The sequence below is a fragment of the Camelina sativa genome, chromosome 12, assembly GCF_030686135.1.
Source record: "Camelina sativa cultivar CO46 ecotype springtype chromosome 12, ASM3068613v1".
NCBI classification, from domain to species: domain Eukaryota; kingdom Viridiplantae; phylum Streptophyta; class Magnoliopsida; order Brassicales; family Brassicaceae; genus Camelina; species Camelina sativa.
In genome coordinates, this window is record NC_141891.1 from 41,305,058 (window position 1) to 41,330,487 (window position 25,430).

General features: G+C 39.0%; 1 protein-coding gene and 3 pseudogenes across 1 annotated transcript; 2 read left to right on the forward strand and 2 right to left on the reverse strand.

Moving 5' to 3' along the window:
* Window positions 1-787: 787 nt before the first annotated feature.
* Window positions 788-6,958, reverse strand: LOC104734027 (putative receptor-like protein kinase At5g39030; annotated as a pseudogene).
* Window positions 6,959-10,875: 3,917 nt separating this feature from the next.
* On the forward strand, window positions 10,876-12,504 carry LOC147933437 (uncharacterized; annotated as a pseudogene).
* Window positions 12,505-12,588: 84 nt separating this feature from the next.
* On the forward strand, window positions 12,589-13,135 carry LOC147933438 (uncharacterized). Its single transcript, XM_087477456.1, has 2 exons — window positions 12,589-12,957; window positions 13,052-13,135. The coding sequence occupies exons 1-2, from the start codon at window positions 12,589-12,591 to the stop codon at window positions 13,133-13,135; spliced, it is 453 nt and encodes a 150-aa protein (XP_087333582.1).
* A 4,157-nt stretch (window positions 13,136-17,292) lies between these two features.
* LOC147933439 (uncharacterized) lies at window positions 17,293-18,440 on the reverse strand (annotated as a pseudogene).
* Window positions 18,441-25,430: the final 6,990 nt, after the last annotated feature.

The window sequence follows — 25,430 nt, forward strand, 5'->3', positions numbered from 1 at the left end:
TTGTGATAAGTTTGGAAAAAAAACTTATTTTGGTGCTTAAGATTATATAATCAAAAATTATAAAATAATATATTTTCAAAACGTTCTTTGTAGTTTGGCACCTTTTTATCTAACCAGCAAAACACTTAAACACATGAAAAGGTTTTGCGCTAATATACAGAAAATCAACCGTCCATGATTTCTATCAAGTGTCTGCTTCATCATTTTGCTATAAGAGCCATGAAAATTCTTCTTATATCACATGTCACTCGAACTTATATCATATGGAAAATTTATGTTTTTTTATGTTGAAGACTTTTACAGAGAGCACAAGAAATATGTCGGTCTGGTTTTTTATTTGAATGATCATAATAGATTAATAGGCCTCTACTGCTGTGGAACTGTTAACAAAGAATTGAAATATATACAAATACAACGATTTGTGTCAAAGCATGTTTTTTTTTATTTCTCTGTGATATTATGGAACATATATTATCGAGTTGTCTTTCATATAAAATCTCAATGTACAAATATATATAGTGGTAGAATTAACTAACATATAATGTAAAACTATTCTAGTATAACTCTTTACATATAAAAGAAACAATGACACAATTAAGAAAATCTATAAATGATACACACATAAACAAATGTGAATTTCTTAGGCGCCCAGGAATTATTCATTTTTAGTTTTTGACAGCTTATTTTCAATACCTTGCTTGACAAGTCTCGTGTCTGCTGAAGTATGCTACACTAAAGTATTCCACAATACCAAAATTCCGTTCCACAAGCTCAACGGTTTCAGATTTTATTCAGCTTCTCCGCAATCAGAAAGCGAAGAAGATTCAGCAATAAGTCCACTAGAAATATGCATAGAAGGCTTAGGAGGGACTTCAAGAGCATCGACACTTCCTTCAATCATCTCGACGACTCTGTTCATCGGTGGACGATCTGTTGGGCATGGCTGAATACACCAGAGACCTACCAAAATCATCTTCCTTGCAATCTCTTTTTCCTCTATGGTTATTTCATCACCAAATACCCATGTTTGCTCTCCATCTTCGAGATCCTTATAGATCCAATCTGGAAAGTAAGTCGAACTGCAGAATCAATTGTTTCTACTACTTTTTTGTTCCTTGCTCCAATCATCTCGAGGACCAGCATTCCATAGCTATACACATCAGACTTATGCGAGACTCTGCCGTACATTCTTGAAAACACCTCAGGTGCAATGTAGCCGATAGTTCCTCTAGCGTTTATCAGTGACAAAATGCTTTCTCTCTTCTCACAAAGCTTAGCAAGGCCAAAGTCTGAGACTTTAGGACAAAGATTTTCATCTAAGAGGATATTCTGAGGTTTAATGTCGAAATGCACAATTCTTGTTTTGCAGCCATAGTGCAAGTATTCCAATCCCTGAGCTACGCCTAATGCGATTCCATATAGTGTTGTAACATCTAGAGTAAGTGACTCTTTTCTAGACATAAACTGATCGAGAGACCCATTCTCCAAAAACTCATACACAATCGCTCTTTTAGACCCTTCATAGTGTTGGAAATTGATCCTTTGCCTAACATGGTACTAATGATATCAGAGAAAGAAAGTTATGAAGTTGTGGAAGAGTTTGTAACAAAGAAGGAAGAAGAAATCAGAGAAAGATGAAGCGGCATAAGTGAAGAAGAAGAAGAAGTATTGTGGCAAATGTTTAACGAGACAAAGAAGGCCATGGGCCCATTTCACGTGTAAGGCCCAATGTTAAATGGGCAGCTTTTGTATTAGGTTAATCGTACAATTAGGAATCTAAGCTGGTAGTATAAATATGTAATGTGTGGTGTAAAACAAGATAAGGAGAATGAGGTTTAGCGTAGAGGCTGAGCAATTTCCTTCATGGTATCAGAGCTCCAAGGTCTTGGTGGCCTAGAAGTTTGAAGAATCTGCACAAAAGAAAACAAAAGTACAAGCTGAGTCAGTTGGGCACAGCAAGTGAAAAAGAAAAAAAAAAAATCAAGTGATTAAGGTAAATCCGAAACTCAGATCTGAAGTTAGAGATGTATAACCAACAAGTGATTTCAGTGTTTGATGGGAACAAATACAACCTATGGGTAATAAAGACTAGAGTGTTACTTAAATCTAGAGGGTTGTGGAATATAGTCATGGAAGGAATCCAAGATGAGAAGAGAGGAAATACAAATTGGAAGGAGTTGAAAGTGAAAGATCAGGCAGCCTTACAATTGTTGTTTAGTGCTGTCTCTCAAGAGATTTTTAGTAGCTATTTGTGTCTCAGTGAAACTTCAAAGGATGCGTGGGATGTATTGCAGCAGAGGTTCAGCAACGTTTGTAAGGCAACTGTTAACACAGAAGCAACATTCGTGTCAAAACCATCACAACAAAAGTGGTGTAATGTGTGCAAGACAGACTGTCATAGTGAGAAGGATTGTTATTTCAAGTACAAAGCTGAAGCACAAGTAGATGAACACGATCAAGAATTGGAAATTCCAAAGGAAGGGTTATTCACACTTACACATGATCAAGATGTAAGAGATGAAGATATCTGGGTGATAGATAGTGGAGCGGATAGGCACATGGTCAGAAAAAAGGGTTGGTTCACTCAACTAGACACTAGAACAAGGACTTGGTTAAGGCTGGGAAGTGGTGAGTTTGTTCAGGCACACGGCAAAGGCACTGTTTCCGTAATAACTGAATCAGGGAAGAGGAACATGAGAGATGTTCTTCTGGTACCGAGTCTAACACATAATTACCTAAGTGTACCACACATATGTCAAGTTATGTTCCAAGGGCTGAGTTGCATAATTATCAATCAAGAGGGAAAAAGATTAGTGGAAGCACCTATGACTGAGGAAGGTTATTGTATTAAGTTTGAGAAAGCAAGAGAAGAAGGTCACAGAGAAAAGAAGAAGGAAACAAAACCTGAAAGAGATGGTAAAGGGTGTCGAAATGATGAATCTGAGAACCTGCAAGAAGAGGAGGAAAAATCACAATCAAGTTATGAGAATGAGGGAGCAAGAGACCTCATTGTGAATGCTAGTGAGACAAAGAGTCAGGAAGACAAGAAACACTTACAAGAGTGTGAACTGAAGAAAGAGTCGAGCAATGAACAAAAGGAGAAATACAAGTTGCTGATAGTTGATTGTTATACTCTAAAGTCCAAAGTTAAGGCTGTTGAAAAAAGAGAAGAAAAGAAGGTCAGTGAACAGATGATTAAGAAGGTCAGTGAACAGATGATTGGTATCATGCTACATGAAAAGGAGAACGGTGTAACTCAAGAAGTCAAGGATGAGAGTGAACAAGTGAGTGATAAGTCTATGACAAAAGGAGAGATCCACGATGAAGCCAAAATGGAAAAGGAGAAAAGCTCAATCACTGCCAAGAGAAAAACTAAACTCACTGATCAGAAATTTGATGAGTTAAGTCGAAAACCTGAGAAGATCAAATATGATAGTGAAGTTGAGGACCAAAGAAGCACTACAAGTAAAGACAGAGAAATAAAGGTCAAAGAGACAGAGGCTATGGTTCAGAAAACTGAGAAGCACATGTCTGTCAAGTTCAACAAAGATACCAATCAGAGAGAGATAAGCTTACCTAAGAGAGAACAAGGTCTGGTTGGAGATACAACCGACATGGACGTGGAGAAAGTTCATGGGAAACTAGAAGCAGAAGGGAGAAATCACAGAACTGTTGGAACAAAGCAAGAGAACAATAATGGTTCTCAAAATTTAGCAAAACCAGTGAGCAGAAGGTTCTTAGAGAAGCAACAACAGACTGAGAATAGAGAGGTGGAGTTACCTTCGAAACTAGAGAGAAAGAGAGATTACAGCAAGAGGGAGTCTCAAGCATTTGATTCCAGAAAAAGCTCATTTCATATGCCAGTTCAAGGAGAAGAGATTCAAAGCCTTGTTGAAGGCAAGGAAGAGAGTACAATCTCAGAAGAAGAGAATAAAGAAAATCAAATCCTGAACTGGAAGACAATATACAAGGGAGTACCTACAACAAAACTGAAGCAGATGCATCAAAATCAAAGAGAAGAAGAAGAGAGGAAGTTACCATGGTGGTATGATCCGCACCTCACCAAGAATGAGATTAGAGACATGGGCTCCACGCAAAAGCACTTGCAGAAAACAAAATTCCATGAATCAATTGTGTTAGGAGAAAACCAGAGGAAACCCAAGAAAAAACTCACTCCAGAGAAAGTTAGAATGATAAACAAAGAGAGTACTCGATTGATGAAGATTAAGTGCAAGAGGAAAATTGAGATGAAGAAACTACCATGGTGGGATGAGCTGAAAATTGCAGAGAATGACAATGAAGACATGAACCTCACACAAAAGCACCTGCACAAAAGGGAGCAGGAAGTCTTAGTTGATATTGATATGAACCACAGAAAAGTGGTGGCGAGTATCAGACCGGAAAGAATCATGGAATCAATAGATATGCAAAAAGGAGAAATGGATCAGGGAAAAGCAAAATGTATGAGATTAGAGGAGAAATTTACCCAAAGAAGTGTGAGGGAGAAAGACAAAGAAGAAGCCCAACCCCTGAAGAACAAGTACGTAAGTGAGCCTAGGAGGTTGAGTTCACATGCATGGAATGAGCAGAGATTTGCCAAGGAGGAGATGGATGACCTGAATCACTCGCAAGAGTACCTACAGAACAAGGAAAATAATCAGTGTTCATTTAAGATTGTTGAGAATCAAAGAGAAATCAAGTCAAGAACCAGACCACAGAAAGAGAAGACTCAGATCAAATCTGAAGAGATTGTGAAGAATAAGATGATGAGGGAGAAAGAGAACCCACCTGCGAGCTACATTGATGCTCTGAAAGAAACACGGCCATGGCACAAAGGAGAAGTTCAAGGAGCAAAGGAGATCCAATCCCTAAACTGGAACTTGAAAATTTGGGGGTTAGGCAAAAGGATCAAGAGGAAGTGTTGGAAATTGATCCTTTGCCTAACATGGTACTAATGATATCAGAGAAAGAAAGTTATGAAGTTGTGGAAGAGTTTGTAACAAAGAAGGAAGAAGAAATCAGAGAAAGATGAAGCGGCATAAGTGAAGAAGAAGAAGAAGAAGAAGTATTGTGGCAAATGTTTAACGAGACAAAGAAGGCCATGGGCCCATTTCACGTGTAAGGCCCAATGTTAAATGGGCAGCTTTTGTATTAGGTTAATCGTACAATTAGGAATCTAAGCTGGTAGTATAAATATGTAATGTGTGGTGTAAAACAAGATAAGGAGAATGAGGTTTAGCGTAGAGGCTGAGCAATTTCCTTCACATAGCATAAACCAAGAAGAGAAACGATGTTTACATGAGATGTTTGGCTCATGCTTGCGACTTCGTTGATGAAATCTTCACCATCCCCATTAGAATCTTTCAAAACCTTAATTGCAACCTTACGACCGTTAAAAAGGTTTCCTCCGTAAACAATTCCAAATCCTCCTTTCCCAACTGTGTGTGAAAAAGACTTTGTAATTTTCTTCAATTCTGCATAACTGTAATGTTTCAGCAGTACCTTTATTGATCCTCTTCATCATCTGACACATGAGCACAACAATGAAAGTCGCAAACCCTATTGTGGAACCAACAACCATTATGATTATCACCAGAACGTGTGACGACGACTTCCCTTTTCTAATCGGGTTTGGGTTTAGATTAGGTATGGAAAAAACACCGCCAGAGTTATGCAGCTGAAGAATCTCCACACCATTGAGAATAGCGTCGTAATACTGTGGCCTATCATGTGTAAAAGGATGCAAGTCAAGTCGTAGATCAGGTCTTGGTCCTCTTTCGGAACCCACATACACAATGAAATCAAGATACATGGGAATCCCATAACCACCGCTCAACTGAATCACGTCCATCTCTAGCATGGCCATCTGATGTTCAAGGAAGATGGAGAAGACGAGTTGGTTCACTTTGTTGATTTCGGGTAAGGTCTCACAGAAATGAAGCCTGACGATATAGTTAAACCCGGCGTCGACTGTGAATAACCACGTCAGGTTCAGCTTCAGGTTTAGGTCAGCGTTGTTCCCCATTGATCGAAATGTTGTGTACACATCTTCGGGCGCAACATACGCCGGAGTTTTCTCCGTGTAGTTGATCTTTACACCTGGAATGTTCCGAGTGATTCCAGAAAAATCACCGAGTAGGAATTCACCGTCGGAAAGCCACTGCCGGAACATTCCCGCATCGCCGACGTCGTCCACCATTGCTCCGCCTACGTTTAACCTGTAAACTGTCTCGAAAACAATCAAGTTCTCTAATTGTGAGTCAACGTTGCTACCGACGTTTGTTATCATGTCGTTAAATCCTCCTTTTGAGTAAAACCGTTCAGGCAAGGAGACAATCTCGACACCGTTAACAAAAGCTAATGAATTTGGAGACGGCGTGAACGTGAGATTCACGGTAAGGTAAACCGGAACGATGAACTCTTTGATTAGATACGCTGACACCGGTTTGGAAGTCTTAACCGTTAAATCGGCGCTGAAGTTTTGTAAGAGAGTGAAACCGTTGACGTCAACGGAGAAGAAGGAATTAACAGCGTCGAAACCGGATGAATTTGTACCGGGTCGGGTAAAAGTATAACCGGATGAATTTCCAGCCGGGAGAGACTGGAAAACTGTACGTGAAATCAGATTTGATAATCCGAGCGGTCATGTACGGAACTTTAGGAATCCCAGCTGATTCTTGGTGCAACGCGTCTGAAGAGAACGACACATTGACAGTATTGGACGGAAAAAATTTCTCCTGTTCGGGCATCCAAGTTCGGCCGCCGTTGTCGATGGTGGAAAACGTTTCACCGCAGTTGATGAGAAAGACATCGTTTGGCTTGTATGACGCAGTAGTTGCTCCTTCTCCGCCGGAGACGGAAAGGAGGATAGAGTATAGAAACAAAACGTAACTAATCATCGTTTTTTTTTTTAAAATTTTTTTTTTTTTTTTTAAAGATAAGAGATGAGTGTAGAATTTTAAGTTTAAGACATGTGGTGTGAGTCTACGGTTCAATCGTTGACTGACAAATCTAAATACTATATTGGTTCGAAGAAATTTCGGACAAAGAGACAGAGATATTTCGAAGAAATCGTTCACTTACTAACGAAAAGTCTGTTAAGTCTTTACATTTGTGGCCTTCAAACCATATAGATATTTGCAATTGTCTATATTATAAAAATTTATGTAAACCATTGAGATAATCAACCCACCAAATTGATAAAATAATTCATGGGCGAATTTGCCTGCTGACCAATATGGGATAAGTTGTGAAGAATATAGCACACAAGGTTACAAGGTTACCATTTTAGGGCCAATTTGCTTCCACGCGCTAATTAGGTGGCAGAGCGAGAGATTAACGTGGCATGCTAGTAGGCTACAAGGTTTAGTGACCATGCGTAAATGGTAATATGTCAAATCAGTAACATAACACTGTTAAAAAATTACAGTTCAATTTTAATTCCCAAATTAAGGGCATCTCCAACCCATTTTCAAGGGCGGATCTATGTAGTGATGGGGTGGGGCACGTGCTCCATGCTACTTGTTAAAAATTATCCAATACATTTAGTTTGTTTAGTTACACAGCTTAATTGTTACCTAGGTGCCCCATGCATCTTCTTTGGTAAGGAGTTTGATTCCTGACTTTCATTTTGTTGTCTTTTTTTCCTACAACCAATGTTCTTTTTGTAATGTCTACTTACATGTTAATATTTTTTTCTACTCTAAATTATACTTACAATTAAATTTAAAAAGTATTGTAAAATTAGTTAATTAGTATAATATATATATATATATATGTATTTTTAATTTATCTTATATATATATATAGAGTTGAAATCTATTTAAATAAAGGATTTTGTACAAAAATTAATCACATGAAATCAAAAATAATACATAATATGACTCTTGTATGTAGCCCTGGGCAAATAATCCGAAACCGAACAAACCGATCCGAATAAACCGGTTTGGATCGGTTTCGGTTTATCTCTTAAAACCGATCGGTTTCTGTATTAATTGGAAATCGGATTTCGGTTTTAAACCGATCCAAACCGAAATCCGATCGGTTATCCGCTAAACCGAATACATATTTAATTTCAATACATTTGGGTTATGAATTGTTATTATTTTCGGGCTTTGATAGAAGCCCATTAACCATTAATGGATCTTTTATAAAAATATAAGCTTAAATCACCACCATGAGGATTCGAACCTCACACCTTGAAGGTAAAGGGACACGCTTTGGCCAACTGAGCTGTCCGAACTTTTTGATTTAACTCTCCAAATTATATATATAACGGATTCGCTTTAAGTTCGGATTTTTGAAAAAAATTAAAAACCGATCCGAATCCGAACGAATCCGAACCGATCCGAAAAACAGCCGGATTCTAAACGGATTCTATATACCTCAATCCGAAAAATCCGAAATCCGAAAAAACCGATCCGATCCGAACCGAAAATCCGAATGCCCAGGGCTACTTGTATGTAACTTCTAAACATTTCTATAATTCTATATATTAGTTTTAAATTTTTTCAATGTAGATTTGGATCTTCGATTTGATATACTATTTACCAATATTTTACAAATTTTACCATGATTAAGAAAGGTTATATTGTGTATTATTTCTGATTTCTCAATTTTTTTTTTACGTTTTTTAGAATTAGAGAATAAAGTTACAAATAAATGATGATTTAAAAGGTTAATATACTGCACAAAATCCTTATATAATAAATGTTTAGATATAAATTTCATTTAAATATATGTAATGTGCAACTGAATATGTTTTTAAACTAAATAAAATAATTTTAAATATACAAAAATATAGAAAGTTAAATTTATTTAACATTTTATAATATAAATTTAATATTAATTATTAAATAATTTGTGCCCCACGTCAAATTTCTTTCTGGATCCGCCCTTGCCCATTTCTCTATTTTTAACTCTATTTTGGAGTAACTCCATTTTGGAGATGGTTTTACTCCAACCTATTTCTCCATATTTGACTCCAAAAGAGAATATTCTTAAAATATTCTTCTTATATCTTATTACTAATTTATATAATGATTCTTTATTTATTAAAATTACAAATTTGACCTAATTATTATATTTTTAGCAAAAAGGAAAAATTTAAGCATGTTATTTATATTTGAAATTTATTATTGAATAACATTACATTACACAACATTCATCAATTATTAGTATTTGTTGTATTAAGTTGTTCTTAATCTTCAGTTGAAGTCATATTATGGGTTTTAAATTTTATTGGTAGTAATGTTATTTTGTACTTTTGTTTGTATTGTCTATTTTCTATGTTATATATGTTAATTGTTGAATTTTAAAATTATTATTTATAAGTTTAAATAGAAAATAATAATATTTAACTGTATTTATATATAAAATATAAATCTATATAAATTTAAAGGACTGATTTGCAAATAAAAAAGCTCAACTCCAAAATGGAGCAATGAATTAAAAGTCTCCAAATATAGAGACAAATATAGAGATCTCCATTTTGGAGATGGAAATGAAGTGAGGTTGGAGAAGGTTTTTCTCCAAAATGGAGTTTGGAGGTAGAAATGGAGATGGGTTGGAGTTGGTCTAATAGAGAGCACTTTCTCTGCCCATAAATAGTGTAGATAGGTCCTTTTCTATCTCCAGCAAATAATATAGACCTCCAAATGAGATGAGCGGTGATAATAGTAGGTGTGAAGTGGAAGCAGTAAGGCGAGGAATTAAGGTAAAAAGCATCTTTTTAACTGTATATAGTTATTGCATGTCTGTTGTATTTAAAGTAGATTTCTGTTTCTATGTCCAGATCAGACTTTGAGTACCTTTCCATTTAGATCTATCCTATTCTAAAAGCTTAACTATAATTGAAAATAATTTCTTTGACATCTGTCAAGATCTATATAGGAAAAAGTATAATAAAAGAGTTTGTTATAGTTAATAGCGGAATCCAACCGTAGGTGAAGCTTTGATTTGGTAATAGTATGTGTAACTATATTCGCTTGTTTCTTTTATTTCAGATGACCGCGAAAGACGAAAGTTCGTGTTGTTTTGGGGGACTGGATTAAGGTTGATACTGCGGTATGGAACTTTGAACCCGAAACCACCCCTGGTAACAACTTTTTGCGGCTCCGCGATGGCATGACTTACAAGCAATTGGTCGCGAAGGTGAAAGAGAAACTTGTTCTGCGTGCACACAAAGTTGTGATCAAGATGTCTTACCAGTTCCCGGGGTGGTTCGAGCTGGATGAGAACGAGGGTAACAGATCAGCGCCGCAATATATAACAGACGACGAAGAGGTTGGGGTTTTCATACGTATGTGGCATTTCATTGAAGATCTTTGCATCACCGTTGTCAAAAAAATGCAGCCGGAGGCGCCTACACCTCCGAGTCCCGCAAGGCATTGGATGCGATATGTATCTGCAAACGAAGATGATGATTCTGATTCTGACTCTGAAGACATATGTTGGCATGAGTTCGCACTAGACGCTTCACTGCGCCCGAACAAAACGAAGCCTCTCGAACCCGAAATGGTTAACAAGGAGAACATTGTTATGGCATCTGTTCCTGCAACTCGAGGGACATGAATATTCATCAATGAAAGGGGAGACACAATCCTACAAACCGGGCCAACTTGTAGTGCACGTGATAAAGGAAAAGCCGTTGCCGAGGCAAATGGACATGAAACAAGCAGCGATAGTGAGGATAACGACTTTCAAATTGTTCTGTTTACTCAACCAGACGACCCCATGCTAGTGGAATGTAGTCAAGCCAGGCCCCTTGCTAAAGATGTGTGCTCCCAAGAGGCGCAAACGAGATAACACAGTGCACCAACTTCAACTGGGAGCACCAACTGTGGAGGCGATGATGTGGAGGTTAACTCGCTTACAATGTGGGGCCGTGTTGAAGAAGCCCTGCACACAATGCTAACTGATATGAGTGACGACCCAGCTGTGTTTTGTCGAGATGCACCACTGGTATTCAATGATGAAAAAGGTGAAGGTAATTCCGCTCACCTGTACACATTAACACGCGTGTGCCAATGTTAATGTAGTTTTGATCTCAGGTAATCTTTGTATATCTTACAAACTATTTGGTATGTATATATTATAGGTGTTGATTCAGCCTTGGAAGATATCCAGTACGAGGGGGACAAACTATTTGTAGGATAGGTTTTCAAGAACAAAGCCGACTGCAAGATAAAGCTTACAATACATGCTATTAATAGAAAATTCCATTTCAGGACCAGTCGGTCAACACCCAAGTTCATGGTGCTAAAATGCATTTCGAAAACGTGTCCATGGCGTGTTTATGCAGTCAAAGTTGATACGGCTGACCATTTCCAGGTGCGACAGGCAAATCAAAACCATACGTGTACAATTGATGAGAGGAGAAGCTACCATCGCTTGGCAACCACTCAAGTTATTGGGGAGTTTATGCAACGACATTTTGTTGGCATCAAGAGAGGGCCCAATGCTGCTGCGATTCGAAAAATCCTACTTGATGAGTACCATATCATTATCTCCTACTGGAAAGCTTGGTGTGCACGGGAAGTGGCAATGGAGCTCTCTTTAGGTTCCATCGCGGGTAGCTATGCCCTACTTCAAGCATACATAGGCCTCCTCCAGCAAACAAACCCCGACTCTCTATGCTTCACGGATCATGTTGATGATCCCGATGGTGCGATGCGTTTTAAATATCAGTTCATAGCATATGGAGCTTCCGTCAAGGGTTACAAACATATGAGGAAAGTCATAGTTGTCGATGGTACTTCTATGAAGGCTCGCTATGGTGGGTGCATCCTAACAGCCAGTTGCCAAGATGGAAATTTCCAAATATTTCCACTTGCCTTTGCTATTGTCGACAGCGAAAATGATGATGCGTGGGAGTGGTTCTTTAGACACCTCTCTGCTTTTGTCCATGATACAACCGAGCTGGTCTTCATATCCGATCGGCATGCAAGCATTTATACGGGGTTGCGAATGGGAAAACTAGTTTCATTACATTTCCAAACCGGTTGAACATGCTCATATATGGACGGTTGCATATGTCTTCTACTTGCAGGTTTACACGGAAGCCCATCATGCAGCTTGCACTATGCTTTTGTGGCGCAATATACGACACTTGTACAACCACAAACATTAGCCGGGTTGATGTCTTCTGCAGCAAGGGCGTACCATGGAGATGAATTTAATAAAAAGTTCTTAGAAATCCAGCGGGTCAACCCTGGGTGTGCTGCATATCTTGTGGATATTGGCAAGACACAAAATGTTCACTGTGGTATAATAAGTTGCTTACCCGCCATTACTACGTGTTCCCGATTTAATTTCCTTTTTTATGATATTGCATCAGGTTTCTCGCACTGGACAAGAGTCCATTCACAGGGTAAGAGATACAATATCATGGACAGCAACATTGCCGAATCTTGGAACCAAGTTATAAAAGAAGCAAGGGAGTATCCACTCATCTGCATGCTAGAATACATTAGGACAACGGTGATGGAATGGTTTGCAGTCTGAAGGTCAAGAGCTGCCCGGTCTGTTTCAATTATTGCTCCAAAATGTCGTGCTATTGTATAAGAGAACTTTGAGAGTGCTATGTCCATGGCGGTGAGGCCGATAAGTGACTTTGAGTTTCAGGTGCAGATCAGTTCGGGTGAATGTTTCACCATCAACCTGGTTGAGGGTTATTGTTCGTGTAACAAGTTCCAGTTTTTAAACATCCCTTGTGCTCATGCAATCGCAGCAGCTACACGACTTGGGGTTTCCATTGATACGTTCATAGATGTTGCCTACTATGAGGAGACAATAAGGCATTCATATGCAGAGAGGGTTTATCCTATTCCTTCAGTTGGTGGCAACTCATCTGTAGGATCAACTTCTGGCACAAGGGGTGACCTCAATCCACCATTTGCCCGGCGACCACCTGGGAGACCCAAAAAAATTAGGATTTTGTCACGTGGGGAGTTCAAGGTAAGATACTAGTATAGTTCTATATTCTTACACGCATGAGTCCATTAGTTCCTTGTAACCATCTAATATGCGCCTTTTTTAAAAAATGTGTCAGTGGCCTCGGCGTAAATCGACAAGGAAATGCTATCGTTGCTGCCGTACATGGCACAACAAGGCATCTTGCAAAAACGCCATCTGAAGAAGCAAATATAGCCATGGGGTGTGGAGTATGTGTTCACCGGAAAGTTTTTTGGAGCGGGCTAAATAATGGAATGGTCCAGAGTCAGAAAACGCATTGTTGTACATATGAAATGCGTCTGGGAGAGTATTTTGGCACAAAATACAAACATATATAGCGAGACAGTTATATACATTTGTATTTTGGTGTATAGGTTCCCCAAGTAATGTTTATATTAGTACCTGGTATGAAGGAGGTGTATGTATTGATGTATCGCCCATGAACACCAAAGTTTGTTTTTTGTGAAATAGAAATGGAAACCCCATGGTCGTTTAATGTACTAACCATCGTTGAATCTTGTTCTTATCTACTTACATTACCTAAAACCCATTGTGAGTGTGACCAGCTTAATGGGTTCAACAATTGTACATGACTGTACCTCCAAAAAACCGCTTTTGGTGTTTGTAATAACATAATCGATCCTTAGTGGGTGGCACTAAACCCTAAAGGATTCTACTTTGTGAACCCATACAGCAAAGACATCAACCGATTCAGAATAGAACAAAACTCTACATCTTGGAATTTGTAAACAAATTGGTAGTCTTGTTAAAATTCGGTGACTGCTACGACCTTGTTTTGCTGTCTTCTCTGTATGGGTTGACAAAGTAGAATCCTGAAGGGTATAGTGCCTCACAGTAGGCAGCAGTTGGGATATCATTATTAACCAACGCATTTAAGCGTCTGTGTGTACCTGAGTGTACCTGAATGTACCTCCTAAACCGCATCAGTTTTTGTGACAGGTGAAGATCCTTATTGGGAGGCACTAAACCCTACAGGATTCTACTTTGTCAACCCATACAGAGAAGACACTACACATTTGTACGTGAATGTACCTCCTAAACCGCATCAGTTTTTGTGACAGGTAAAGATCCTTATTGGGACGCACTAAACCCTACAGGATTCTACTTTGTCAACCCATACAGAGAAGACACCAACCGATTATGACTAAACTCTACATCTTGGAATTTGTAAACCCAATGATAATTATTGTATATTCATAGTCGGTGTCGGTATAATGCCTCACAGTAGGCATCAGTTCTGGTATCATTATTAACCCACGCAGTTAACTGCGAGTGACAAACCTTAGGGAGTGGGAATATCCCAACGGGTTAAAAATCTGGACCTCACAGTACCAACATCCAGCTTCATGGTTATGTAATACCATAACTGATGCCTACATTGAGGCACTAAACCCTACACGATTCTACTATGCCAACCCACGCAGAGAAGACAACAAGACACTAGGTAAACACGATTGTGAACGGGAGAAGTATAGAAGCCGGGCAAAGATGCTCAGGCTAACGATATACATCGTTGTATAGTATATCATTTTAACTTTATAAATGGAATAGTAAATTGGCATATATAAATAGAATGGAAGTTGCTGTTTCAGTGTATTCTCATAAAAACAATCGTTGGTCAAACCCTACAAAGGCAAACACACCGTTTTCATCGCGAGAAGAAACCGTGAAATTGGCAACGTACTCTTATTCCACAATACATTGACTTAAATTTGTAAAATCGCTATGGTGGTGCAGCGAAGGTTTCATAAGCCCCGATAGCATACTGTTTCGCGGCCGTCTGAACCTGTTCCTCATCAAGAATCCTATAGTATGTCGCAAGACAAGAGACCGCATGTAGTTCAAGCATAATTAGTGATGCGATCCCAGCTAGAGCTGCAATTAAAGGACAACAATTCTGTCATATACCAAAAATTGCAGACTATGGGAGCAAATGAAACAAATAAATCAAACAGAAACTTACCAAGTGAAGAACAACTGAATGGTATGGTCGGCCTTAATATAGCCATCTGAACTAGTCCCACACTATTATCTGCGGCGGTCTCGACGTACTGGCGGATTATATAGGGGAGCATTACCGCAATGTGTTCCAGATATTTAGAGATCTGCTGGTCAGTCAAGCAAGATCGGTTGCAATCCAGTACCATGACTTGCCAAGATTTCAAGTCTATAACTAAACCAATCAAGTGCTTCCTTTCTATCTGCATTGGGCTGTAAAGGGTGTCCACTTTACTGAGCCATTTAGGGTGTGAGGTGAAAGGTATCGCCATTGCATTTGAGAAGACAAAACTCACTTTATCTGGTGCTCTAATGAATCGGTTATACTGGCGATACAACTCAGCCAAGAATGAGGCAGGTACAAAATCATAACGAACTGGCGGATCTTCATCACGACGTGCTTGGATGAACTTAACCAATAAATCTGCTACCTAATGAAATGTGAAACAAAGTTTGTTGTTAGATCCCATACATTGGTAGTTACAACTTAAATACACAACGTAGGGCGTATTTTATACCGACTCATCGAGAAACGCCGAGGATTCAAAAATTGCAAGGAAATCCACATTGTCCGCGACCATCCCACAAGACAGATCATATGATCTGCCGAGAAATAGAGTTGTAACATCAGTGTTGCCGTTTATTTCCTATTTCAGAATGGCACATCTATCATATATTGGTTACTACCATACCTTGCCCTTTCCATCTTCTGCAGAAAATTGGCTACCACCTTAGCATCTGGCATAGAAAACGCAGCAAAACCACCAACTAGCAGCGTCAGAGTAGGGTGCGTGGCTTCAGATGACGGCACGGCACTAAGTGCCGGTGGTGTATGGATTCTACGCTTCTTACGGCTCTTGTAAACGATATTAGGTTTGCCAGGGGATATAATTGAAGGAGCATCTGGCCTTTCGAGTTCAGTTAGGGATATTTCAGGAGTATTGCGGATGCGCAAGCTCTTGTGAGTAGGTGTTTGTTTTACTTGAAATGAAGCTTTAACCCTTCTTGCTGACCTCCTGCGAGAAACTCCAAATCCAGCTACACTTTCCTGCGTTAGATCAACAATCACCGATGGCTTTTGTATTTCAACTTCGGGCCTTGTTTGAACTTCATTTCTCACCTATCAAACGGTTCTATTAGTATATGCAACGAGAGGACATGGGAGAAAATCTTCTTTCATAACTGAACCAAACTTACTTGATATCTCTCGTGCGTACTTACTGCAGTTTCTAATTGGGTCAAGCCAATGGAAAACGTTGTCACTTGTTGGTTTGGACTGGTCAGATTTCGCTTTGACCTGCTACCGAGAGTAATGGGAACGTGAATGAAGCAAATGTATAAGTAATCATCAATGACGAGTACACTAGGTGTAATTTATCAACAACAGACAGACCTTGGTTAAGTGAACCGTTGGAGACGGCGATTTTAAGTCAACGTGTGAACATGGTTGAGCTGAGCTTGTTCCCTATAAGGAGTGGGAAAGCATGTTACCACTGGTCATGTAACAGGCAATGTGGTACATTGTGGAATAAAAGAAACGAATACTTACACTCCCAACATTCCAAGTTGGCGCATTCTCTTCTTGCGTCAAGCCAATAGAAAATGTTGGTGGTTCCACGTCGAATATATTTGGGAGATTGTCAATGGATTGTTTGGGGAGCCCTGACTGCTCTTGTAGTGGTTGTTTAGGGAGACCGGAAGTCTCTTTCAGTGGCTAGCATTTTCAAACAGATAGAATATGTGGTTAGATGGAGACAAGGGTTAGAGGATAATAATGTAACGGTATTTTTAGCATCACACATACCTCCACAAGTGCATCTTGACCTCCATTAGGCGGACTATCTCCGTAACCCCCATTAACAGTCCCCTACACTCAGAACGGTAGATAGAATAGGTGGTCAATATATAACTACGCAAAAGGGTTACCATATTAGTTGATGGGTAGTCCAATTTTGCAAAGTTAAGAAAAGTTGGAATCCTTACCGTCTCACTGACCTCCTCGGTGTTGGCAACGTTAGGTGGACTTTCACCAGCTCTTGCAGACATTGTTGTTGGCACCAGGGTCGCTATACTCTTCACCAAACTAGCAATGGCATTGTCAAAGTAAGCTTTCAGTTCCAAATTACTTTCACGCTGAAGACGCATAACTCGCTCCTCCATCGTGTCTGCTGCATCTTTTACTAGTTTGAGAACATCAATGTTTTTACATTGACTTAACCCATCGCCAACGTTCGTTGTTTGCTCTACTGCGAGGTTTGGAACATCATCAGTGACGCCATTATCCCCGTCTTTAACCTCTTCCGTCTGTTCTCCATTTTTCTATACTTCATGTATCGCATCAACATCTATCCCCCCACACCAGCTATTGTGTTCGAATGGATGACCATCGGACACCAGCATCAATAAGATTGTGATATCTTCATCATCTTCCTCGTCAGAGAAAGACATGTCGACATCAGAGTCACTAGTCCCCGTGTTCAGTATAGATCGAACCTGCGTCTAAAAGTAAAGGGCATTAATCAAAACCCTGAATGTTAATAACAAACATTTTAGATGCAGTGGAAAATAAAATATGATGTTACCTGTCCTGTTTGATCAACCACTCTTTCTGCTTGAACGTTGATAGCAAGGCTCCGCTCAATGACATTTTGCACTACATCTTCGACTGGGAGAGAAGGGTCATTCATGTCAATACCAATATAGGTCCCTGGATAATTTATGGATAACTTGCCGCGGTTACAAGAACCAACGCATGCGAAAACCCTTGAATGGCACATGTATCTTGCGCAAACTGCTTCACAGTTCTTGCTTTCGCACTATTCACAGTTTTCAAAAAGGATTCACGACCCCATGGATACTTCAAGAAAGCGTCATTATCACCGACCATCTCAACATGTTTTGGACTAATTTTCGTATTCCCACACGTGGGGCATAGGTATGCCATCAACTATCAGCAGCAACGCCAGTCTGAAACGCGTTTCAGCATCCTTGTATTTCTTTCCCAGCAGGAGCTTTTGGAAAATCCACGAGACAGTTGGTTTACGCTCCACTCCAAATAATGATTTCCATATTAGTGATGATGCATTGCATCCCTTCTTAACTGCCTTCCCTCTACGCGTGTCCAATTTGAATCCATCTCTTTGACAATTCAACCCAGTTACAAGGGCAAAGTCGTCGATTGTGTATCTAATGGGGTTTCCAGCAAATACCCACCAAAGCTCGTATTTCTTCTTTGTGACAAGCTGTCTTGTCAAGACGTAATGGACAAACATAACAGAGAAGGTGTGGTTGCCCATTAACATCAAATGGGCAAACTGAGAACTTGCCAGCTTTTGCAGATGCTCATCATCGAGGGCCTTCTTAATATTCTCTATCCAACACAAGTTGAAGTAGTTGTTGACTCTGTTTCTTCCTGACGGCTCACGGCCGGACATGAACAATCGCTGAGGCAAGCACCAATCGTCCATCAAATATAACGTCCTACAAACAAATAAATTCGATTCAGCAAATTCGTTTTCCACATGAACTTAAATTTTCTTGAGGGTACATCGCGATTCACTGACATCTATTTGCCTACTCACTTTCTCGATTAATCGCTTTTAGACATGTGTAACCTAATCTGATGAATGGGCAGATGGTGTACTTGGAAGAGGTACATACATGATGAAATTATCGACATATATCGATACCATGACTTACCTTGACACAGAATGGAAACTGTGGTTGACTATAGTTTGCACCGGAAGGCAGTCAATCAGACACACCTTCGCGTTAGGTGGAGATATCGACAACTATCAATGCAACCCAACCCGCCAGCAGTGTGAACAATACACGATGGGAATCGTTGGGCGATTCACTCGGATGAAATTGGCTTCAATACTGTATACAAAGGTTACCGGAAAAGGTTTTCGCAGTCAGCGGAGATGATTTTAGTTTTACAGAAACACATCAGCCCTTGCTTTAGTCAAAATGTGTCTCATACGTCTTTTCAGCTTCAATGTTGATGATAGAAGGAGAGTAGGCAACTGTTGATCATGCACCAGGGTTAGGAAAGTAAATATTATAGAAGATGTATTGTGTATAACCTTTTAATGGTTACTATAGTCACCGGGTTAATTATAATTCGTTTTATGGCTAACCAATGCAATTCCCCATAATTCATTAGGACTATTTTTTTTTCTTTTTCATTAGAACTATTATAGATGCAGCGCATCTGCTTTGATCACGCCTCCCATGAGTCTCGTCGTGATCAGTCTCTTTACTATTTCCCGTTTTGGATTTCATTCTTATGGGCCTTATATCTACGGTTGGACTTTATATGTTAGATTAGCTTCTTAATTATCCTAGGGTTTTGTTTTGTGATCTTCTTATTTAAGGAGCCGTGAGACTCTTTTGTATGTAATTATCGATTATTGAATAAACAAGTTTTACAAGAGCTTTGTGTAAAGCCTAGAAGGAGGACTCTCAACCCTAAGAGCTTGTGTTCAAGCCCTGTAAGGAGGACTTGCAATCTTATTGCTTCTTTGTCAAGTTACGACGTTCTAAGCAAGATCTGAATCCGAGTTCTCCCGGAGATTTAGCATTCTCGTCCGTTAATTAAGCTTCCACTCTCTATCAGTTGGTATCAGATTCATCACGTTCCTGGTGGTTTGATTTCCTTCCGACAATGTCTCCACAAAACATGACATGGGATGCGTTAGATATTCCTGATTTTCATGGTGGAATTTCTAGTGATTCGTTATTAGAGTGGCTCATGGAGGTTGAAGAATTTTTGCAGTTTTACAAATTTTCGGAGGATCAATTGGTTTCGTTTTTGGTGACAAAATTTTGAGGACAAACCGCATCATGGTGTCAACAGTTGAAGACTAGACGCAAGAGAGCTGGGAAAAATCCTATCAAATCATGGGATAAACTTAAGAAGAAACTTTGTGCAACCTATTTACCTCGTAATTATGACAATATGGTGTTTAATCATTTGAGAAACTTGAAACAAAGAGCACTATTTATGGATGAGTACTCAGAGGATTGTCATCTTCAGGGCCAACACTTCGTCGATGAGCTTAGACAAGATGTTGAGTTATCCACTAAGAAACAAGTTATCGACCTCTTTCAGCTCTTGTAGGCGGCCCAATCTTTTTTTCCCATTCTCAACCTCATTAAAGTAGTCATTGTACATCTTGTCTTCTGCCTCCATTCTATCAAATGCCACTCTAAAATCAATAGCTCTTGACAACATTAAGTAGGTCAAATTCCACCTTGTTTTGATGTCCAACGGTAAACTCCCTCTAGTCATCTTCCCTAAAACAACTTTTTGTTCAAACGAATCACATTACTAGTATTAGACCTCACATATTGAACTGCATTGCGTATGGCTGTCACATTCTCACTCAATCCATGCAACCCGTCCCTAACAATCAAATTGAGTATGTGCGCACAGCACCTCATATGCATACACTCTCCATTTAAAACAAATGCTTCACTGTTCCTTAAGCTGAATGCCTCCTACAATTTTTTCAAAGCAGAAGTATTTGCAGTTGCATTGTCAACTGTCACAGTTAAAATCTTCTCTATGCCCCACTCAGCCAAACAGTCAAGAAGAACCCGTGATATTGTTGCTCCTTTGTGATCTGTAATGTACTTGAACCCAATAATTAGCTTCCTCAATCGCCAAGAAACATCAATGAAGTGTGCAGTTATTACCATGTAACTAGCACCTGTTGCTTTAGCAACCCATATGTCAGTTGTCAAGGAGACTCTTGGCTTACTAGCAACGATCCAAGTTTTCAAAGATGCTTTCATCTCCACATACATTCTAACAATGTCCTTTGTAGCTGTTCTTCTGGAATGTGGTTTGTATAGGTTGACTTTGTTGCAGAAATGTTTCCAACCGATGCTTTCAATGAAAGCAAGTGGAAGCTCCGACAGCACAATCATCTCATTCGAAGCCTCCATGAACACTTCTTCAGTAACTTTTCCACTCTGAAGCTGTCCCTGACTACTGTTAATCACAGTCTGTGATTGTTTCTGCTTCCATGCTTGAAAATGCTTGCAGCTCTCCATATGAGCCTTCAAGTGAGAAGTCCCTGACTTTGAATCACAACCGTAAGACTTGTGGCAGTAATTGCACTTACATCGCTTAACATTGTCATCAAATCTTGTGAAATGTCCCCAGACAGTAGATCTTGTACTCGGCTTTCTCTTTGGTTGGTCCGGTTGTGTTGAGCCTCCACCATCTGCTGGACCATCTTTCCTTTTGTTTCCACTCTCAGGTATCAAATTTGGGTCATCTTTCTCCTTGTCAATGTTGTCTGGAAATGGTGAGGAATCCATCTAAAAATAAAAAGAATGCAAGTTAATAAACCAACTTATACGAAGCATATGAATTTTGTTTCTATCTAAACTTGAAAACCAACTTAAACGAAGCATGAACTTTGTTTCTAACTGGAGAAGAAAACAATAATACTCACTAGTCACTACTAAGAATCGGGATTGAGTACAAGACTTATACGGATCATACTTATCATTCACACTACTCAAAAAAAAAATTTATTTCTATCAGATCATAACTTGAAAACCAACTTAAACGAAGCATATATTTGTTTCTAACTGGAGAAGAAAACAATAATACTCACTTGTGACTTATATGAATCATACTTATCATTGACACTACTCAAAATTTTGTTTCTATCGGATCATAACTTGAAAAATAAACTTATATGGATCATAACTTTGTTTCTAACTGGAGCAGAGAACTATTATACTCAAAATTGGGATTGAGCAAACCATTAGCTAATCTAATTTAGGAGTTAAGAATCAAGCAAATTAAAACACAAAATCAAGCAACTAAAATACATATTTCACCAAAATCAAAATCACGCTCAACAACTTGAATTCCTCTCAAGGAAAAAGAAGAATAATAGAATAACTAAGACTTACTGATATCGATTTCTTGATGCCTTCGATAGAGAAGACTGGGGCGACGAGAACTGTATTAGGGATTCCATGGAAAGAATTTTGCCTTTATATGTAGAGAATCGTGAGAGATAAGGGAAGAAGATCATGTATACAATCATACCGGTGTATGGATCGCGAGAGATAAGGGAAGTGGATATCGATGTATCTCGGAGGATCAAGAGAGAAAATGGGGATAGGATGAGTTCGAGTGTTCTTCGGGTTTCGGTTTTTATCCGATCCGGTCCGATGTCTGACAGATTGATAAATCAATAACCGTTCGGTTATTGTCTTCGGTTCGGGGCATATCCGTATCCGAGTTTTTTGGATTGGTGAAACATATTCTTTTTGTGTTGTGAATGATGGTGGATGTATGCAATGATGATATATGAATGGAATGATGGGTGTTTCAATTCCCCTTATGCAGTTGCAGTATAAGGGGTGTCAATCCAGTCTGAGTGCTTGTGAACAATCAAGATATGCATATGAATCTAAGTTAAGACAAATATGAAAGGATGTTTGTCACTAACAATCCTATGATGATAATGATAAAATGCAGAAAATAAACTACAAGAGCTAAGAACTAGATGCAAATAAAACAGAATGATTATGAACTAAGAATAGAAACAGAAACTGTAAACTCTAGATATGAACTAATGCAAGACAAGTAATGAACTAGATGCTAAGTAAATGCAATGGAAATTAAACAGGAATGAAACAAGACAATCACAAATCATAAACAAGAGTTCTGGGGATGAACTCGAGCAGCACTCGACCGAGTGTAGGTCGAGTGAGTGGTCGAGCTAGACAAATCCGGGAAAACAGAGCAATGCAATAAAAACAGAGTAAAGCAGACACAGATCAAACAGCAAGCAAATAACAAGATTGAGACTTTAAGATCAATAAACAAAGTAGGTTCCTGAGGATGGATTCATGGGATAAACTAATCATTGTGGTAATCTAACTTGATCAACAAATCTCAAGCAATGCTATGAGCTAACCTCTAGACATATTAATCCAAGACAAGTCTCTCCCACTCTCATGGTCAAGAGACAATCAAACCCATGCAATCCTAGACTTGCTCTCACAATGAAAAGAATCTACACAAGTAGGCATTAAGCAATACATCTCAAACCAAACAAGACCTCTAATCTCTTAGCAAGCCTAATGGTAAGCTCTAGATCTAGCCTTATCTATGCTTCTTAAACATTGGTGTGATGCTAAAAAGCTTGAGATCAGATCCTACCCTCTCAGATATAGGATCAGCATTAAGAACATCTAGCCTAGAAGAGATCTACAACAATCAAGCTTGATCAAGTCAGATATACCCCAAGATCAATCCATCCTAACCCATCCTCAAGATCCTAAGAAGACTACTCACAACAAGACATGAAGAACAAAGTCAAAAACCCAGAAAATATTGAAACTTGCATGATTAGATAGATAAGATAAAGATCTACAACTTTAAAGAAGAAATCAAACTCAGATTCTCAATACTTAGAAAGTTATTCAACCAACAAGTATGAGGAAATTCTTCTTTTCTAAGTACAAAATCCAAAAGAAAATAAAAATAAGCAAAAGGAATAATATTCCTTAAAAGGTAAAAACTAGGTTTAGAATATCTGAAAAGCTGGACTAAAAATCTAGATTGTTTGGTGGCTGCAGGTACAAAGCCTTATATAGGAAGGGGAGTGGAAGCCCTAAAAATGGGAAAAGTCAAAGTGGTCCACGAATCGGTCAACTCGACCAGTGCTCGGTCGAGTGACAGGTCGAGCTGGCTTCTCCTGTGTAACTCCACTCGGTCGAGTCCATCTCCCACTCGGTCGAGTGCTTGGTCGAGCTGGACTCCGGATCTTGGTTCTTCAGCCTTAACTCCCTTGTTTCCTCCTCATGATTGCTTCACATCTCTTCTCCATTGCTTCCATGCCCCTTAAGCTCCAAAATCACCTGTTTATGCATGAAAAGATGCAAATGCAATGCAACTACACTCTAATGCATGATTAGTCCTAAAGCTACACAATAATGGTGAAAATGGATAGAAAAAGATGCAAAAGATGTGAATAAACTAAGGGAAAACATGGTAAAATATATGAACATCAATCGGATACGGTTTGGGTAATCGGATACGGGTAAAAGGCCTAGGTCTACCGCTACCTGTTTCAGTCCACCTTGTACCACCTGTGGCGAGAACAAAATGCTCGTCAGCATGGTGAGCCTTCCAATCCGCAAGCTCTTCTCATCAAACACATTGACAAGAATATCAGAAATTGTCTCAGTTCGATAGCATTAATGGGAGACCAACGCTATGCAGAAGGCCTTCAGCTTTGGTTCTCCACTCATCCACCACTTCGACGATAACTCCTATTAGATTTTTAATTTTTTCTGCAATCTCAAAGTATATCTCCAATAACATACACACAAACTGAAGCATTCATTGTAAAAATGGTTTTTGGGTTGATTAAAATTTTACATTCAATTCAAAAAAAAAAAAAAGTCTATGATGAAGTTTCAAGTTTTGTTGTTAAAGATAATGAAGATTTTGGATCAGAGGTCGTGCATAAATCATCTGAATTTGTGTTCAAAAAAAGCAGTGATTTTTGTCACGAATCAACTAGAAGAACACGTTGAAGATAATTTATATTCAGAAGAACAGAACGGTGTTGTCGACGATGAAGGAGATGCTGATCTTAACAACATCAAGGATTATGATCTTCTAAGCTTAGAAGAAAATAATTTGGCTGTCAACACAGGAAAAGGAGACGAAGTCGATGATGACAAAACCACGTCAAATAAGATCTACTATCTAAATTATTTTGTTGATGATAACGAGTGTGAGTCACATGGTGATTATAGTCGAGACAAAGACGTACTCTTTGAATTTGCAGCACAGCAGACTCTCATTGTTAATGTTCTTCCTACGACTGATACTTGTTGTGATGAAGACACCAAAAATGTAGATTTCATCGAGATTATAAGGGTATTACGCACAAACTTTTTGCCAATTGAATTTGTTGAAGTCATCGACCTATTTAGCAAGAAGGAAGACGATTCTCCTATGAATAAAAGAACCCATGTGGATTGCATAGATTCAACCGCTTTTCATTCGCAGCGTAACAGTGAGCCGCCTGTTATAACAGATGTGAGCAAGATAATAGAAACGTAAAGAACAAGACACAGATTTAACGTGGTTCACCAACACTTTCTGTTGGCTACGTCCACGGGCAAAGAGACAGATTTTATTACTGGAGAAAGTATAGAGATTACAGAATAACATGAAGGCTAGGTTAACAAGAGTATATATAGGAAGATAAAACTCTAGTTAACCCTAATCTGATTTGGGCCTAAATTCATGGGCCTAATCCAATTCAAGTCATATCCAACAAATCTCCACCTTGACTTGAATCCTCCAAAACAGACAGATGTACCGGATGCACTGATCACAGTGCCAGATGTACCAGACTTCTCCACCAGACAGATGTAATAGACAAACATACCAGAGTTCTCCT

Bases quoted from the DNA above. Each gene is read 5' to 3' on its own strand.
- LOC147933438 (XM_087477456.1), top strand. From the start codon at position 12,589: ATGGCGGTGAGGCCGATAAGTGACTTTGAGTTTCAGGTGCAGATCAGT. The intron at 12,958-13,051 runs GTAAGATACTAG...AAAATGTGTCAG, and splicing joins TGTCACGTGGGGAGTTCAAG to TGGCCTCGGCGTAAATCGAC.